This window comes from Protobothrops mucrosquamatus, unplaced genomic scaffold, assembly GCF_001527695.2.
Source record: "Protobothrops mucrosquamatus isolate PMUCROS unplaced genomic scaffold, P.Mucros_1.0 scaffold490, whole genome shotgun sequence".
In the NCBI taxonomy this organism is placed as follows: domain Eukaryota; kingdom Metazoa; phylum Chordata; class Lepidosauria; order Squamata; family Viperidae; genus Protobothrops; species Protobothrops mucrosquamatus.
In genome coordinates, this window is record NW_015386808.1 from 617,649 (window position 1) to 635,646 (window position 17,998).

Here is a 17,998-nt window from a genome sequence, read left to right on the forward strand (position 1 = left end):
TGACTCCTGCTCCTCACACAGCTGAGCTTCATCAGAAACACGACTGGAGGGGCCAGGCTCTTCATCAAGCCGTGAGTCTTGTAATTCATCAGAGCCTCCCTCTGACCCTGATGGCCCCTCAACAGCCTCCTCCACCTCCTCCTCAGATTCCTCAGACTCAGCTGTTGGGAACACAGGCTGGCACGGAATCACAACAAGTATGAACAGTAAACAGGGTGAACTAGAAATTCAGGTAAATGAAGGCAGATATGATATTGTTGCCATTATGGAAACATGGTGGGATGAAACCCACAAATGGAACACACAGCTAGAGGGATTTAAATTATTTAAAAGAAACAGACCAAATAAAAGAGGAGGTGGAGTTGCTCTCTATATAAGAAATAACTACATCTCTACAGAAATACAGCACAACAATGATGAAAAGAGTCTTGAATGCATATGGGTCAATAAAAAAGGGGGGAAATGACATTGCCATAGGTGTATACTATAGGCCGCCAAACCAAACAGAGGAAATAGATGAACTTTTTGCTAGTCAGCTAACTAAGGTATGCAGGAAGCATATCACAATAGTAATGGGGGACTTTAGTTACCCTGACATCAACTGGGAGACAAATTTTGCACCAAGTGGAAGATAAAACAAATTCCTGACAAACCTAGCAGACAACTTTGTCTCCCAAAAAGTAGAGAAGGGAACTAGGGGATTAGCCATATTGGATCTAATACTCACTAACAGAGATGAAATGATAGAAGGTGTTGAAGCCATAGGAACTTTGGGGGGAAGTGATCATGCAATATTGGAATTCAACATTATGGAAGCACAAGCACTAGAACACAGTCAAACTAGAGTCTTGGACTTCAAGAGAGCTAATTTCAATAAACTTAGAGAGAGCTTGGGAAGAATTCCATGGATGAGAATCCTCAAGGGGAAAACAACTCAAGAAACTTGGGAAATTTTGAAAAGTGAGATAATAAAAGCCCAGTCTAGCACAATACCAACAAAGAAGAAAAATAATAGCTGTCAAACAAAACCAGCATGGTTGCATAAAGAACTCTCTGATAAATTGAAAGATAAAAAGGACAAGTATAAAAAGTGGAAAGAGGGGCACATAACTAAGGCAGAATATCAGCAAATAGCCCGAGCCTGCAAAGATGAAGTGAGGAAATGAACTAAGGCTTGCGACCAAAGTCAAAAATAACAAAAAACAAAAAGCTTCTTTCGACATATAAAAAACAAGAAAAAAGTTAAGAAAATGATTGGTCCATTAGTGGGGGAAAGTGGCAAAAAGGTGACAAGCAACAGGGAGAAAGCAGAACTATTTAACTCATTTTTTGCATCTGTCTTTAAACAAAGGGAAAAAACAGTCCAACCCATCAAAACAGTACCATAAAAAACAGATTAGAAACACAGTAAGTGAACACCTGTCCAGCCTAGACGAGTTCAAATCACCAGTACCAGATGGATTACACCCCAAGATTCTCAGGGAACTGGCAGATGTGATCTCAGAAGCACTGAACTATATTTTTCAAAAATCCTGGAGCACTGGGGAACTACCAGAGGACTGGAAGAAATCTGATGTAGTTCCCATCTTCAAAAAAGGGAAAAAAATAGATCTAGAAAACTACAGACCTATCAGCCTGACCTCAATACCTGGGAAGATTCTAGAAAAGATAATCAAGCAACGAATCAGCAAACATCTAGAGGCAAACAAAGTCATAACCAAAAGCCAACATGGATTTGTCAAAAACAGATCATGCCAGACAAATCTTATTGCATTCTTTGACCAAGTGACAAAATTAGTGGGCCAGAGGAATGCTGTGAATATAATTTACTTGGACTTCAGTAAAGCATTTGATAAAGTAGATCACAACCTACTACTTGATAAGATAGAAAAATGTGGGTTAGACAGTATCAGCACCAGATGGATTTGTAGCTGGCTAACCGGCCGTACTCAGCGTGTGGTCCTCAACGGAACTGTATCTACATGGAGGAAAGTGTGTAGTGGGGTGACCCAGGGCTCTGTTCTAGGTCCAGCGCTCTTCAATATCTTCATCAATGATTTGGACGAGGGGATAGATGGGGAACTCATCAAATTTGCAGACGATACCAAGCTGGCAGGAATAGCCAACACTCCAGAAGATAGGCTTAAGATACAGGAGGATCTGGACAGACTTGAACACTGGGCACTATCTAACAAAATGAAATTTAATGGTAAAAAAAGTAAGGTTCTACATTTAGGCAAGAAAAACCAAATGTACAGGTATAGTATAGGGGGTACCTTGCTCAATAGTAGTAACTGTGAGAGGGATCTTGGAATCCTAGTGGACAATCACTTAAATATGAGCCAGCAGTGTGCTGCAGCTGCCAAAAAAGCCAACACAGTGCTAGGCTGCATTAACTGAGGGATAGAATCAAGATCACGTGAAATATTAATACCACTTTATAATGCCTTGGTAACGCCACACTTGGAACACTGCATCCAGTTTTGGTCACCACGATGTAAAAAAGATGTTGAGACTCTAGAAAGAGTACAGAGAAGAGCATCAAAGATGATTAGGGGACTAGAGGCTAAAACATGTAAGGAATGGTTGCTGGAATTGGGTATGTCTAGTTTAATGAAGAGAAGGACGAGGGGGGACATGATAGCAGTGTTCCAATATCTCAGGGGTTGCCACAAAGAAGAGGGAGTCAAGCTATTCTCCAAAGTGCCTGAAGGCAGAACAAGAACCAACGGATGGAAACTAATCAAGGAGAGAAGCAACCTAGAACTAAGGAGAAACTTCCTGACAGTTAGAACAACTAACCAGTGGAACAACCTGCCTCCACAAGCGATGAATGCTCCAACACTGGAAGTTTTTAAGAAGAGACTGGACAGCCATTTGTATGAAATGGTATAGGGTTTCCTGCCTGAGCAGGGGGTTAGACTAGATGACCTCCAAGGTCCCTTCCAACTTATTATTATTATTATTATTATTATTATTATTATTATTATTATTATTATTATTATTATTATTATTATTATTAAATCTTAATATTATCCAAACCTGGAAACATTATAAAATATGAAAATTGTTAAGTATGGCTTAACCAAACAGTAGTGTTGCTTATTTCACACAGTAATATTACCTTCACTTTCTTTGACATGCAAAGCACAGCATGCTCAGAGTTCAGTTTTTGTGTGATATATGACTCACCAATGGCAATGGCCCAGTAAAGCTCTGATCCGTTCAATAACTCACCACATGCAATGGTAGAATAAGTAGGCGATCCTGGTACTTGTAGCAAAATCCGAAATGGAGCAACACGTGCATTAGAATCAAGTACAGCATCCAGAGCTCCTACTAGACGACCTAGAGGAAAAGGGTAGTTAAAAAATAGACTTTTACTCGCAATGTATGTCAATCAAACTAATTTTTTTGGTTAAAAACTAACACACTAGTAGGAATAAGCAAGAAATGGAATGGGAGGAACTTGTGTTAATTATGTTTATGAGATTTAATTTAGCCAGCAATATTACTTCTAAATGTAAAGTTTATCAAAATCCAACTCTGGAATTCACAGGATTGAAATCACTGTTCTGAAGTCAGATTTAGTAGGAGTGGCAGAATATGTGGGCAGAATTAAAATAGGGATCAGCCTGAAATCCCTAGGTAGCCACAAGCAGACTAAGTCCACCACCCCCCTTGAATTCAATTGACACTTTTCTAACTCCAAGCAGGTATTAACAATTGGTTGAGAAGATTCCTGTGCATTGGCATTTTAGCAATAAATCAGTTTAATTGGACCTTCATGTGTTTGCACCTAACAGAATTTACAGTAAGTCTTGAGAATTGTTGTTGTTAAAGATATAGCCCAGTAATGATAAAACTTAAAAATGATAAAACTTTAATGCATTATCCACTGGCTTAGTAAATTATTATGCAAGACCAAAACTATACCTCCCTATGCACTTGTATTAAATTTCACTGCAGCCCATAAACAACATATTTTTCTTCTGGGGCTAAGATATGAAACAATTGTGCCAATGCTTTCAATTTTTACAAGGAATATAACTACTGTATCATAACAGCATGGGGAGAAAATAGTAACAGTGCTTCCATGCAACATAGCACTTCTATTTTTATCAACTATTGCTTTAGTCTGGTGATTAATTCTTCAAAAATCACCACTAGGCAAGCTTTGCATTTTAAGGGTATAGAAGGAAATATAATAAAAAACTAACTAGAAAAAAATCAACTTCCTTTGGAGTTCACACATACTTGAATTAAAAAGTACAAACACCACTTTTTAAACAGACAAATGTCTAAAATATTTATTTGTAAAATTTATAGGCTGCCTGTCAACTCTAAAAATGAGCATATTTTAGATATTTGTCTGTTTTAAAAAGTGGTGTTTGTACTTTTTAATTCAAGTATATGTGAACTCCAGAGGAAGCTGATTCTTTTTCTAATCTAGTTTTTGTTCCGTATATCTTTGATTATATTTCCTTCTATACCCTTAAACATAGTTCTCAAAGTAACTCTGGGTGGCTTACAATCATAGAAAATTAAAACTATATAAACTAAAAACATAAATAAGTTAATATAAAATCCAGAACACCACGGCCCAATTAAAAGTTGGGGAGAGAGAGAGCAGGATGGGGGAGAGGTAGGATCTGTTGTTAATCAATCAACCATCTGCACTGTAATATTCCCCCACTGGGGCCTCAAGTTAACTGGCAGAGTGAGGTCTTTAGGATCTTCCAGAAGGTCAGGAGGGTCAGGGCCAACCTCATACTGGGGGGCAAAGATGTTTTGCACGGCAGGTGCAATGGCAAAAAGGTTCTTCTCCTGGAGCCCCCTCACCAGAGTAATTGGGCTCATGAGGTCCACAGCATGCCTCCTCTGCTGGCACAGGTACTATAGTTGTGTTGGAAGCACTGAAGTGCTTCTGGGTTGAAAGGATTGGATGGTGACATCAACACTGCCTGGGGGACGCCCAGTTGGGGGCTCCTTTTACATCTCTGTTACATTACCCACCGAAGTGGTACCCATTATCTACTTGTGGTCACTCACTTTCAAACTGCTGGGTCAGCAGAAGCTGGAGTATATAATAGAAGCTCACCCCGCTCAGCAGCAGCCACAGGGTCTCAAATGTGAGCCTGCTGGGACAGGTGGGACAGGCCAATCCCAATGGGATGAGATGATCTCTCAAGTAGCCTGGACCCATGCCATGAAGGGCTTTAAAGGTGGTTACCAACACCTTGAATTGCAACCAGAAGCAGACTGACAGCAAATGCAGCTCGCGTAGGAGTAGTGTAACATGGGCCATTCTTAGGGCCCCAAGAACTGCCCAAGCCATTGCACTCTGCACCAGTTTGGGCTTCTGAATATTCTTCAAGGGTAGCCCCATGTAAAGCATATTACAGAAGTCCAGCCCATGAGATGACTAGGGCCTGAATGACTGAGAAAAGGGACTCATGAATCAGGAAAGCTGCAACTGGTGCACAACCTGAAGTTGAGCAAAGGCTCTCCCAGCCACGACTGCCATCTGCACTTCGAACAGGAGAACCCCTAAGTTGTAGACTGGATGTATTATTTATTAATTATATTGCATGTATAAGCACTGTATGTATAATGGAATATGCACCAGGAGAAATAGCGGGAAAAAGTTTTTGCAACACAGAACTTTCCCAGAGAGAAAACCAGATTAAGAGACTTTGCAGTGCTGAGCTAGATATACCTACCATAGTAGTTTTAAAAGTTACAGCTTTAGTTTGGCAAGATTCTGTTCACTAGATGCAAGTAAATAAGGACTGAACTCAATTGGACTTTGCTGTGTTGTCACTGAGCTTGGCTTGACACTAAGGTCTTATCTCTAATAAGGATAGGGAGCTGGAATGGGCCAAATCTAAAATAGGCTTCAAGATATAACTTTAGAAAATGGATGGCATAGATGAGATGAAGCAATCTTGTTGAAAGTATTATTTACTTCAAGAAAATAATACAGCATTCTATTACAAGAAATCTTAGTGCCAAATAAGTGTTGACAATCTACTTAAGTAGGTTAGGAGAATCAGTAGCTCAGTCTGCATAAATCTAGGATATGTATATAAGAATGAAACTTAACAACTCTTAACAATGAACCCAACAGAAAATATCATATATGCGTACTTCTTGTTTCATACTTGTTCAATTCCTCTTTCACAACTGAATTATTGGTCTCATAATCCAGTTCTTTTGCTTTAATCTTTCCATCACTTATTTTATATATAACAAATCTATCTATATAAATAAAAATGTAAATGTTCGTTTGTTCAAAATCTTAAATCTCCGAAAGTTCTTCACCGATTACTTTGAAATTTTGACACAACGTTGCATTTGAATACACACGTGTTTTTATATACCTACTATTGTATAAATGTCACACCTGTGACAGGTAAAAACATGCTTTTTTGATGTCACACCTGTGACAGGTAAAACATGCTTTTTTGAAAAACAGCGCCATCTGTTGGACGTAAATTTAACCAGACTGAGCCACAGCAACGCGTGGCCGGGTACAGCTAGTCAGCAATAAAACAAAAAAATGTTCTGCACTGTAAATACAGTATAACCCATCTTTAAGTTTATTTGTTTTATCTATTTTAAATATGTCTATTCTACAATTGATTTGGTCACAGTGAGATATTTTTTTTAAAAAAAAGTAACATAAACTACATATAGAGTGTCTCAGTTGTTGACAGTACCTGGCTAGTCCCAGCTGGGTTCAGAAGCCAAGAAATATGGGGTTTGTTTAGTAATTGGATGTGAAATCTCAATAATCCACAAGTCAACAAGAGTGGTAACAAAAACATTGTTAAAAATCTTATAACAAAAACTTACAACCTAGTAAATACTAACTTAATACAGAAACTAGATAACCTGATAAAGTGAACCCATAACAACCTAACCAAGAAATATATAATTGCAAAAGAAAAACAGTGGTAGATGAAAAGCAATGGGTCCATTCTCCCATGCTTCTATGGATATCTACAAATACATAAACCTTACATACCTCTTCATTCAATTGCATTGTTATCAGGAAGCCCAATAACATACAACATAGCTACTTACAAAACAGCTTGAACATCTCACAGAGAGGAACAAATATTCTATCAGCTCCCCACTACATTGCTTCAAGAAAATAAAAGATCCAATAACAAAAGTATAGGAGATTATGGTTTCATTTGATGTCATAGCACTGTTTATATCCATAGACACAAAACTACTAAAAGAATCCCTGTCAGCAGTACTAAACAACACATCTAACCTAATCAAATAGACTAAGATCAAAATGCCTAGAATCATGGATCTCATCAACTTCTGCCTCACTACCTAGTTTCAGTTTGACATACAAATATATCAACAGATCAGAGGAACAGCCATGGGAATGATTTTCAGGAATCATAGCAGAGACCACAATACAGCATCTAGAAAATATAGTTCTCCCATTTATGCAGCCAAAAATATGATCTGTTATGTAGATAACTGTCTTTATAAAAAAAAAAAGGGGGGGGAATACACAATCAACATCTTCAAAGGAATAAAATCCACAAGGGAAGAAGAAAACAACAACATATTCCCTTCCTGGATATCCTCATGAGCAGAGGAAATGGTAGCAAATTAGAAACATAAATCTATCGAAAAACCATCCACAATAGCCAAATGCTCCATTACCAAAGTAACAACCCAAATTCCCACAAGAGGAGCTTTGTAACAACATTATTCAGATGAGCACTAATGCACTGCAATTGCATTCAGAACATCAGAAAAAAGAAACAGACCACCTATATAACATCTTTCAACAAAATGGATACCCATGCAACTTTATCAAAAAGTATTTGATCATTCAAGCCACTACAGCACAACTAACACAAGCTATGAAAAGGATAATACTGCCATACATCAAAAACATCTCAGAGACAACTAAAAGATTATTATAACCACAGAGCTTCACTATAGCACCCTCCGAAACATTTTAAGTGAACTAAAAGACCCAGTAGCCCAAGAAGAAAAAAATCAGGAGTTATCTACAAACACACAATGGAAGGACTGTAACGGCCACTAAAGGTAGTCCTTGACATACAGTATGACTGTATTGGAGCCCAGCCATTGGAGTCGTATGTCATGGTGATCATAAAACCTGATTTGATTTTTGCAGTGCTTATTAAGCAAACACAACAGTGGTAAAATAAATGCCGTGGTCATTAAATGTCTCTGTCGTTAAGTGACCCCACTGTTTGCTATGGCACAGTTTTGCTGAAAAATAGAGGTAACTTCCATATTTAGCAAAACCATAATAAAATGTAGTCATCTGACTGTAGGACATTATAAATGTCTCTAAATGTGGGCATGTTGCTGAGAGCCTGAAGTGCAGTCATGTGACTGTACTCTCCTGTCTATTGCCTGGACTGAAGCAACTGTCAACTGCCAGTTTGGGCAACAGAAAAGGAATTTCTGTAAGATGTGCAAATCAGGAAGTAAACATTGCTAAATTCCCCTAAATACTCATGGAGTGTAGCTGCTATATAATATCTTTCCAGTGTAGCTGCTATATAATAATGCTCGTACAAAAATTTCTCATTGTTTTAGTCAAGTATGGTTTCTAAACTTTGTCCTAACTCTGTGAGATTTGGAATGGAGGGCTGTATTCAGAAAAGAAAAAAGGAATTCTTGAAGTATGAATGACTTTTCATCAATATTAAAATGGGAAATGCTATTTATTTATATACTGCCTTAATACTTTTATAAATATCTCAAGGCAGTGAATATATCTAATACTCACTCCTTCCTCTTCCTATTTTCCTCACAGCAACAACCCTGTGAGGTGGATTGGGTTGAGAGACAGTTACAGGATCAAAGGCACCCAGCTGGCTTTTATGCCTAAAGTGAGATTAGAACTCACCTTATATTTGTACAATCTAATCATTCATATGAATCTTCCTGAAATGGATTGTTTTGTAAGACAGGACACCTCTTTACCAAATAGTAGTCTGGAGGATCTGGAGGAAAACTAATCTGGAGGAAAACTAAATTCATAAATAATTTAAGTATGATCAAACAGTTTTTTTTAAAAAAATATCAAAATAATATCTTAAAATCCAAGCCGTTAAGTAAGAGCAGAAAGCCTGGGAGGTCTTCATCCTTCTGAGGGTGTTAACATATACAAAACAATCTGAATATCTGAAAACTCAATACAAATGTTATTTCTGATTTTTTTTAAAGGAACCTAATTTGTACTACTTACTGATTCATTCATCTATCTGCAGCAAAAAGAATCTTTCTAACATTGAATTTATTTCTTTTCATATAAAACTTTAAAGATTCATCTAGCATTGAATTTCTTTCCATATGCTTATTTTAGGTGCTTTGAGTCAAGAGGTACTTAGAGAACAGCAATCAAACTCTTAGCATTGCCAGCTGTCTTACTCCATCCTCATCTTTACAGTCTGATAAATGTCCTGCCGGCTGAAAATGGTGGAAGAGGCTATTTAGTAGAGAGAAGCTAAACAGCATTCTGCTACTGATATGGGGATTTAAAAGAAGCCTGCAATATTTGCTTCATCATTTGCATTGACTTGTAAAGATGATGGCCATATCTGCATTATATCTTGACTGAATATGCATGAAGTCTCTCTTCTACTCCTTTTGCAACAAACCAAAACTTTTTAAATTAATCTGTTTCCCATTTTTCCCTAAACTGTTGTTAAATGTTAGTGACTTTTGAATAAGTCAATACACTTCAACTTAGCTTCAGATTGGCTTGTTATCTTGCTTGTTCCTAAACTATGGCTTCCCAATTCGGATGAAATAATCAGTTACACTTAATTAAAGGCTTCTTGAGTTATTTGGCTACTTGCAAAAGAGGATTGCCTATACTGCTAAAACATTTATCTGAATACAGTGGTGAAATATTGAAAAGATAGTAGTGGCCAGATGAAGAATGGTTAAGTATTTTCATGCTTTATTTCTTGGTCATGTACAGGTAGTCCTTAACTTATGACAATTGAGCCCAAAATTTCCACTGTTAAGCTAGGCAGTTGTTGCCTTATGACCCATTTTACGACCTTTTTGTCATAGTTGTTATTGTGTGATCGTTAAGCGCAGGGCTTTTTTTGTCATAGAATGCACCAGAACAGAGTTCCGGCACCTTTTTTTGATGGATTTTCCAGAGTTGTGTTCTTTTCCTATTGTTTCCCTTCCTATCCTCGTTTGCTTTTGAAAATGCCCCGCTGGCAATACGGTGCGAGTGGGGTCCCCTCCGGTGCTGTCTGCCTCCTCTAGGAGGAGCCATGAAGCGCTGGAGCACCACAGCCAGAGCGTGGCTTGATTGGCTGGGTTGGACCATATGGTGTGGAAACCGATGGTGGCGGTGGGAGACACATAAACATGGAGGCCATCTTTCACGAGAGGGTGAGTGAGCCTTTTGCCTTCCCTTACAGAAGGTGGGATGTGAGGTTAAAAAGAGGCAAAGCGAGAGGAAATAAATGCAGCTGGCGTGGAAGCTTGCCCGACAGTGAAACTTTGCTGTTTCAGTTCCTTGGGTAGTTCAAAGGCTGGGATGTCTATGAAAATCTCTTTTTAGTCTTTTATACTTTATATTCCAACTGTAGAGGGGAAGAATAAGAATAAAGCCAATGTCTTATGATTTGGAGGTGTTACTATATATATATATATGTAGGTCTTTGGTTAATCGGGTTTTCTCCCGCGTAAAATTGGAAGTGTCTTGGCGACGTTTTGACGAAGTCCCATTCGTCATCTTCAGGCTGGTGTCTTCAGCTTCGTGCTTCTAGGAGTAGTGTGTGATCGCAGCTGTTTCTTCCTTTTAACTGCCAGTGGGGTTTGAACTGATTGGGTGGGAGCTTGGCTGTGTTCTGATTGGGTGGAGGTGTGTTCTGATTGGTTAAGGAGCTTAGCTGTGCTCTGATTGGATGGGCGGTTGGCTGTGCTCTGATTGGCTGGGGGAGTGTTCTGTTTGGGTGGGGGCTTTGTTGTGCTCAGGTTAGTCTGAGTTGCAGGGGGATTTGAGATGGTGAGCTTCATTGCTGTTGTTTGGCTTCGTGTTCGTGTTCGTGGTCGTGGCACATCTTTATGGTGGGTGTCAGTTTGCTTCATGTATGGATTGGAGGGGTATAAAGTGGCTAATGATGCAGCTGTGGACTGGCTTCTAGTTTGTGGTCGTGCCTCGTCATCTGTGTGGGTTTGGGTTTGCTTTTTGCATGGATGTGTGGTGGTGACCTCCTGTGTGGTTTTCGTGAGTGTGGGTCTGGTGTCATTCTTTGTGTTAGGGACTCTTTTGCCAATAAGGGCGGGTTTNACACCTCCACCCAATCAGAACACAGCCAAGCTCCCACCCAATCAGTTCAAACCCCACTGGCAGTTAAAAGGAAGAAACAGCTGCGATCACACACTACTCCTAGAAGCACGAAGCTGAAGACACCAGCCTGAAGATGACGAATGGGACTTCGTCGAAACGTCGCCAAGACACTTCCAATTTTACGCGGGAGAAAACCCGATTAACCAAAGACCTACATACAAACACCCGCGAAAACCTCAGAAAACATATATATATAATATTAATTATGTATTGGTCAGATGTAAAGGTAGACCTACAGTATAAAGTTTAATCATCTCTATTTATTAAATTGGGTTTAACTTAAAGGTAAATTAAAAGTAATCTGTTCACTGACAAAGTTTCAACTTTAATTTGTTCAAAGTCAATATCCATATTAAACTCCAAATGTAATTTTTTCCACCTTGTTTGACAACTTTTTAAAAATAATTCAATCTTTTACAAACAACCAAATTTTGTTTTATTGGGCCAATTTCATTCCACATAGAAAGCTGACATTTCCATTCATTAAACTAAATGGTTATGCTAGTGATAAATATCCCAAAAAATTAATAAAATGCCTTCTTATAATTTAAAGCCACACAGTGCATAGTAACATTAATAGTATTAACTTACTTTGAACAAAATGCTAGTCTTTTAGATACATTAAAAAATTGAATGTTTTTTTCAACTAAAAGGTAAACCTTGTAGGGTAGGCAAGGCAGGTTGTATGACGTGTGTGAGTTCCGGCACCTTTTTTTTTATTTACAAAAAAAGCACTGGTTAATCTGGTTTCCTGAATTAATTTTGCTTCTCTAAAGCTGTCTGGAAATGGTGATTACATGACTCCAGGACAGAGCAATCAACAATTGCCAAGTGCCCAAATTTTAGTCATGTGATCATGGAGATGCTGAGACAATCATTAAGTGTAAAAACTGGTCATAAGTGACTTTTAGTAGTACTCCTGTATCTTCGAACAGTTGCTAAACAAATGGTTGTAAGTTGAGACTACCTGCATGGTTGTATGTATGTATGTAAGCCAGCAATTGTCCTGTGCCTTGTTTTCATTTGTATATTATCACTCTGAATGGAGGGAAAGGAAAACTAAATGACTCTTTAGTTGATATTGTACCCGAGAAGTCTAAAAATACAGAATTCAATTATCGTAAAATAATAATTAGGATGAGAAGTCTGGCCTTGCAGGAGGATCTGAATTGAGTTGACACTACTTTCATTGCTAAGGATGTGCTTATAATAAAATAAAAAGGAAATCACTTGCCTGAATGATCGGTTGAAATAATAATGGATTTGTTTACATAAACTTTAAGGCTATAACAAGACCTGAAACATTTGCTGGAAAGCCCATAAGCAAGACTTCCTAGAGATCTGTGCTGCAATATTGTTCTGGTTTTAGAGTCTAGGTCTAGGAGATATTAAACATATTTTTTCTGGAAAATGTAAATCTATTAAAGTTTGAAACAATCAGATAATCTCTACAGTTAGGATTACTGTACTTATTATTTTTATTTAAAAATAAAAAAATGATTATTTAATTATAGCAGCCAAAACTGTAATTGTGGAACACAGGAAAACCTTAGATAATGATATCTGAGATGGCGATTAGTAAAGTCTCTTCAATTAGAAAACAAATCACAGGTAAAATAATGAGATTTCAGAAGCAGGTACCACAATTTTATCAAACTTGGTTGGATTTTATGAGTTACATTAATAGCAATAGATGTATTCCTTATGGTGTACTTCACACACACACACACACATTTAGTGAGACACTTTTTTTAGTTTCATACTGCTGAAAATTTGTAATTGAATTCAGTAGTATAATCACAATATTCTCTCATTAGATTATTCTATCATTCCCTTATCATTGAAAGCCACTTTGGTCTAGTGGTTAAGGCACTGGGCTAGAAAGCAAGAGACTGTGAGTTCAGGTCTCGCCTTCACAATGAAAGCCAGCTGTGTGTGACCTTGGGCTAGTCATTCTTTCTCAGCCCAACTCACCTCCCAGGGTTATTGTTGTGGGGAAAATAGGAGGAGGATATTGTGCTGGATATGTTCACTGCCTTGAGTTATTTGTAAAAAATAATAATAATGGCAGTATATAAACAAACAAACTTTTTGTTAAAAACGGAGAGTGTTATATTTAAAATAGAGACAATACGACAGCTGGTGACAAATTGCTGTATGTTTATTTCAAATGTGTGTCATGTCTGACATAAAAGTTGGAATCAGGCTATCTCCAATTTTACTAATGCAGGGGTGTCAAACTGCCAGCCCGCGGGCCAGATGCATCATGGCGAAACCATGCCCACCCCATTGCCGGCAATGGAAAAAAAGTTGTGATACATTGTGATATGTCACGTGACATTGCTAGTTTGACACCTCTGGTCTAATGCATATTTTCAAAAAGTGATGTTTTTAAAACATTTAAGCTTTAACTAAGAAAGAATCTTTATATATGCTAAATCTTGCTTACATATAACATTTAATCAGGAGCAAACCAACACATCCAGTGACGATATGTTATCCATATATGATATGGAATGGATATCAAAATGCAGTATAATCTTCAACGAAGTTAGTAAAAATATTTTTGAAAAACCTGTAAGTTTGATGAGTAGATTTCAAGAATCAAGAGTTAGGGTGCATCCTAACCTTTTAAATCCAACTGATTTTGGTATGAGATTTTCAACACATACATTTATTTATACAGCACCTTATAAATATGTTTTTACGGAGACTGGATATGAAAGGTCTCTGAAATGTACTTAAAATATGGGAGGCATAGCACAGGAAAACATAAGAAAGGGGAAAAGGAAGCATGAATAAAAAAGGAAATACTGTGGGCTTACTTTAATTATACGTATTTTGGCATAATAATAATAAAGAAAAAAGGAGCAACCTGGTGCTCTATAAATTTTAGATTATCATAATAGCCTGCTGTTTATGCTAGAAAGGACTGATAATGAAAAAGCAAAATGTCTGTGAAGCACTTATACTTTCAGTAAAGCACAGCAGGATTTGGAACCTTCTCTTGCTCTCACTGCTATCATGTGATTGCTAAAACACTATATTTTTCATGAGATCTCAATGCCAAACTTTCTCACAATTAAAGCAATTTTTTAAAATAGGTAAAGCAAGACAGCTTCTTTTGGATAAAGCAGATATTTTGCTGCTCAAAGATATTATACGTACATATGAACTACAAAAACTAAGGAAATGGATCAACATTTCAAGGAAAAGGAGAATTTTAAGAGAAAATAATAGAGTTTATGGATGCAATTTGGGAGGCTGTTACAACTATGGCTCAGTCTTTAATTTTAGCTGCATTATTTCCATAAACTTTAAAGTCTGTAATCTTCTCACACCAGTTTCATAAAAGCAGGACATTCCTTCTTATAGTAATCATAATTAGCTACAAAGAATACATCTGAATCCCTTGTGACAATCTCAAAGACACTTCCACCTCTATAAACCTGTTTAACAATGTGTTCAAACATCCAGAGTTATCACGTAATAGCAACTGGAAAATTAACAAATTTCTTAATGACTGTGAATGTTAATAGTTTAAAATAAAACTTTACAGACATTAATATATAAGTATTGTCAAGACAGTAGGCACATTAAATAATACCCTTCAAATTATATTTCTCAAAACTAGATTTATCAGGATTTGATAGGGGTGGCGAAAAATTGATCTAGTCAGGAAATAAATTTCAGTAGATTTAGTGATTCTTTTTGTCTTGTGTTTAATAGTTAGCATCATGTTTCGGCTGAGCATTCAGTTTAATAGCTGTTAAATTACCACTGCAAATTATTTTTTTGTAAAGACTTCACACTTGTTAACATATCTTGGGGAAATGGTTGCATACACATATAGCACTAAATGAGAACATTTTAACCACTGTTTGTGAAACAAGCCACCTAGTTGGCACAATTTAAACAATAACTTGTGTGTTCATACCTCATCCTAAGCCATGCAATGACAGGGTAAAGCACAACATAGCCAGTGAATTCTATAGATTAATTATATATGATATAAATAATCTGTAGAAAAATATGAGAAACCTGATAATATAAATTAAGAAGTGATATAGAACATGGCATCATCAGAAACACTGAAGGATGAAAATAAATTAAAAATGTATCACCTTCATCTCAATTTTAATATTTTCCTATTGCTTATTATCAGCACATGATATTTATAAGTATATTGTTCATGAATATACTCCTTTTTGTTACCAGGACACATAGCAGGAATTTCTATTAGTAAAGATAGTATCAAATAGACAAAATAGGAAAGCTGGATAAATGGAGCCAAATAGGCATTACAGGTGGCTTGAAAGGATCAATGAAACTTGAAAAAAATCAGTTTTGAAATCCACTATCACTTCTATATATAGCAATACATTTTAATTACAAGGTAAGTACAGAGGTAATTTGGGCTACTGAAGTATACTGTAGAATTATTACTATTTATATCTGAGAAATAAATTCAAGGTGCATAATTGCATTTTTAATAATCAGGACAAAATTGACACTACTAGCTTAGAAATTTCTGGTGTTTTCCGCATAGTTAATTCATAGAGGTACACTGTGTTCAAACATCATTAAGCCATAATGAGATTTGTTTGGCTTTGACATATTATATGAATCAAACATCATTAAAATAAGAGCTTAGTTTAATAACTGAACCTAACTATAATCTATATTGAAACTTGTTCATAGACAAAGAAAATGCATGTAAATTAGTCAACAACTAATTTCACAACTAGTTGGCTGGCTGTGAGCCAAGTCATTGTGGACTCTTAGTGACCACACAATTATGTGGAAAGCTATCATGCCATCATTGTAGTAAAAAAATTGTCAACAATATTAAAAATAATGAGTTTATTTCTATAATTGGCATACTTTAGTTTCACCATGACTATTCTGAACCATGACTATTCTATAAGTTAAATAATAAATATTATTTAATACTTTATTATTATTTAGGATATTTTCAGATATATTTGAACTTTGTTGAAGAATATTTTTGTAACCTCCAAGCAAAAGCAATTAAGAAAAAGTGCTTGTATATATTTGTTTAAAATAAACTTCTATATCCATAATTATACCTTCAAAATCTATACTAGAAGTTATAGAACTAAAGGTAGGATTTACTTAAGTTTAGCATTTAAAAAATACAGTGTCTATTGCTGTATACTGCATAGGTGATGGAGATGTTTACATATGATAATTCTTGAAAATGTTTTCCTGGTTTGTTTCATGCTACAACCCATCTTAAATACATCTATTATTTCCTTCCAAATTGTTTCAAGTTCAGTTTCAAGTTTTCTCTTGTGAACTGCACTTTTCAAATAAATTTCTTCTATTTCCCTTTTATTTTTTTCTCAAGAGCTGTGAGGTACTGAAAAACACATCCTAGATATTATAAGTCTTGGTGTCTTACAAGAATCAGGTTTTCAAAAAAAAACAAACAAAGTTTTCTTTTATTGAATATATTCTACGTTTTTCCAAAATGGGCTTAGGGAGTTTACATTGCGAGACAGTATATAGAGAATTAGGTATCCATTATACCAACGCCAACCCACCCACCTCCTTCGGAGGAAAAGGAAAGCCAATATTTGCAGACCAAGCCTAGGAAAAGTATTCCGCTTCGACGTTCTTTCGCGGGGCTTCCTGGCTGAATCTGCCTACGCAGGGGCTTTTTTTTCTTCCTGCTCTCCTTTCCCACCTCGGGCACAGGAGCAGCGGCCTTTCCCTCCTCGTCCCCGCGGAAGTTCCTTTCTCCGCCTCCGCCTCGTTGCCCCTCAAGAGGGCGCCGGGATGTAGAAATGGGGAAGCAGAGGCTCTCTTGCAGCACCTCAAAGTCCAGGAGACTTCGTTGTGGCGTCGAGACCCCTTCGTGGGACAGTAAGAGAAGCCCGATGGGCCTCCCTCTAGAAGGGGTCGAAGAAATGGGGTCTTCCCAGGCTAAGAACCGGCCACCCGCTCCTCTTGCACCTGAGTGGTTCGCAGGCAACTCCTACGCTTTCCCCTGCTGATTTATGCGCGGCCGCCTGGAAGGAATCGCTTCTCCTCCGCCTCTCCGCCCAGGGCCCGCTCTGCCCCTTCCCTCCCCGGTCCGGCGGGAACGGCCGAACGAACCCACCCCCCCCGGGCGCTCCGTACCGGTGAACCGACCGCCACCGTCGCCGTGTCCCCGCCGGCGCTGCAGCACGAAGTAGCCGCTATTTTTCTGGGTCACCCAGAGCTTGAGGGCGTTTTTCAGGAGCACCTCCTCGGGCTTCAGCCACATCTTCCCGCCGAGCTGTAGCTCGCTCCGCTACCAGGGTTACATCGCCCGCCACCGCTCCAGCCGCGTCCGCGAGAGAGCGAGCGAGCGAGCCAGTCCCTCTCCCTGCCTCCCTCCGCCCCGGGTCCGGGGGAGGAGTTGCCGCTCCGGGTCTTTGCCTCTCGAGGGGCTGGACGCTCCTTGCCCGGAAGGCTGCCTGGGAGAGCGAACGAGGCGCTGTTCTGGAGCGATCAGGCTACAGCCGAGGCGCTCCGCACCCCTCACCCCCCTCCTAGGTGCGCCTCCGCCGGAGAGAGAAGTCTGACCTCCTTGGGAGGGGGAAGAACGAAAAAAGG

At 38.1% G+C, this 17,998-nt stretch overlaps 1 protein-coding gene across 1 annotated transcript in view; it reads right to left on the reverse strand.

Moving 5' to 3' along the window:
• Window positions 1–17,728, reverse strand: part of TBC1D8 (TBC1 domain family member 8) — a 51,474-nt gene extending 33,746 nt beyond the window's left edge. The window contains exons 1-2 of the mRNA XM_015816745.1: window positions 17,540–17,728; window positions 3,238–3,348 (exon numbers count right to left, since the gene is read on the reverse strand). Of these exons, the coding sequence (XP_015672231.1) occupies window positions 3,238–3,348; window positions 17,540–17,666 (238 nt within the window). The 5' untranslated portion in view covers window positions 17,667–17,728. The remainder of the gene's footprint in view (window positions 1–3,237; window positions 3,349–17,539) is intronic.
• Window positions 17,729–17,998: the final 270 nt, after the last annotated feature.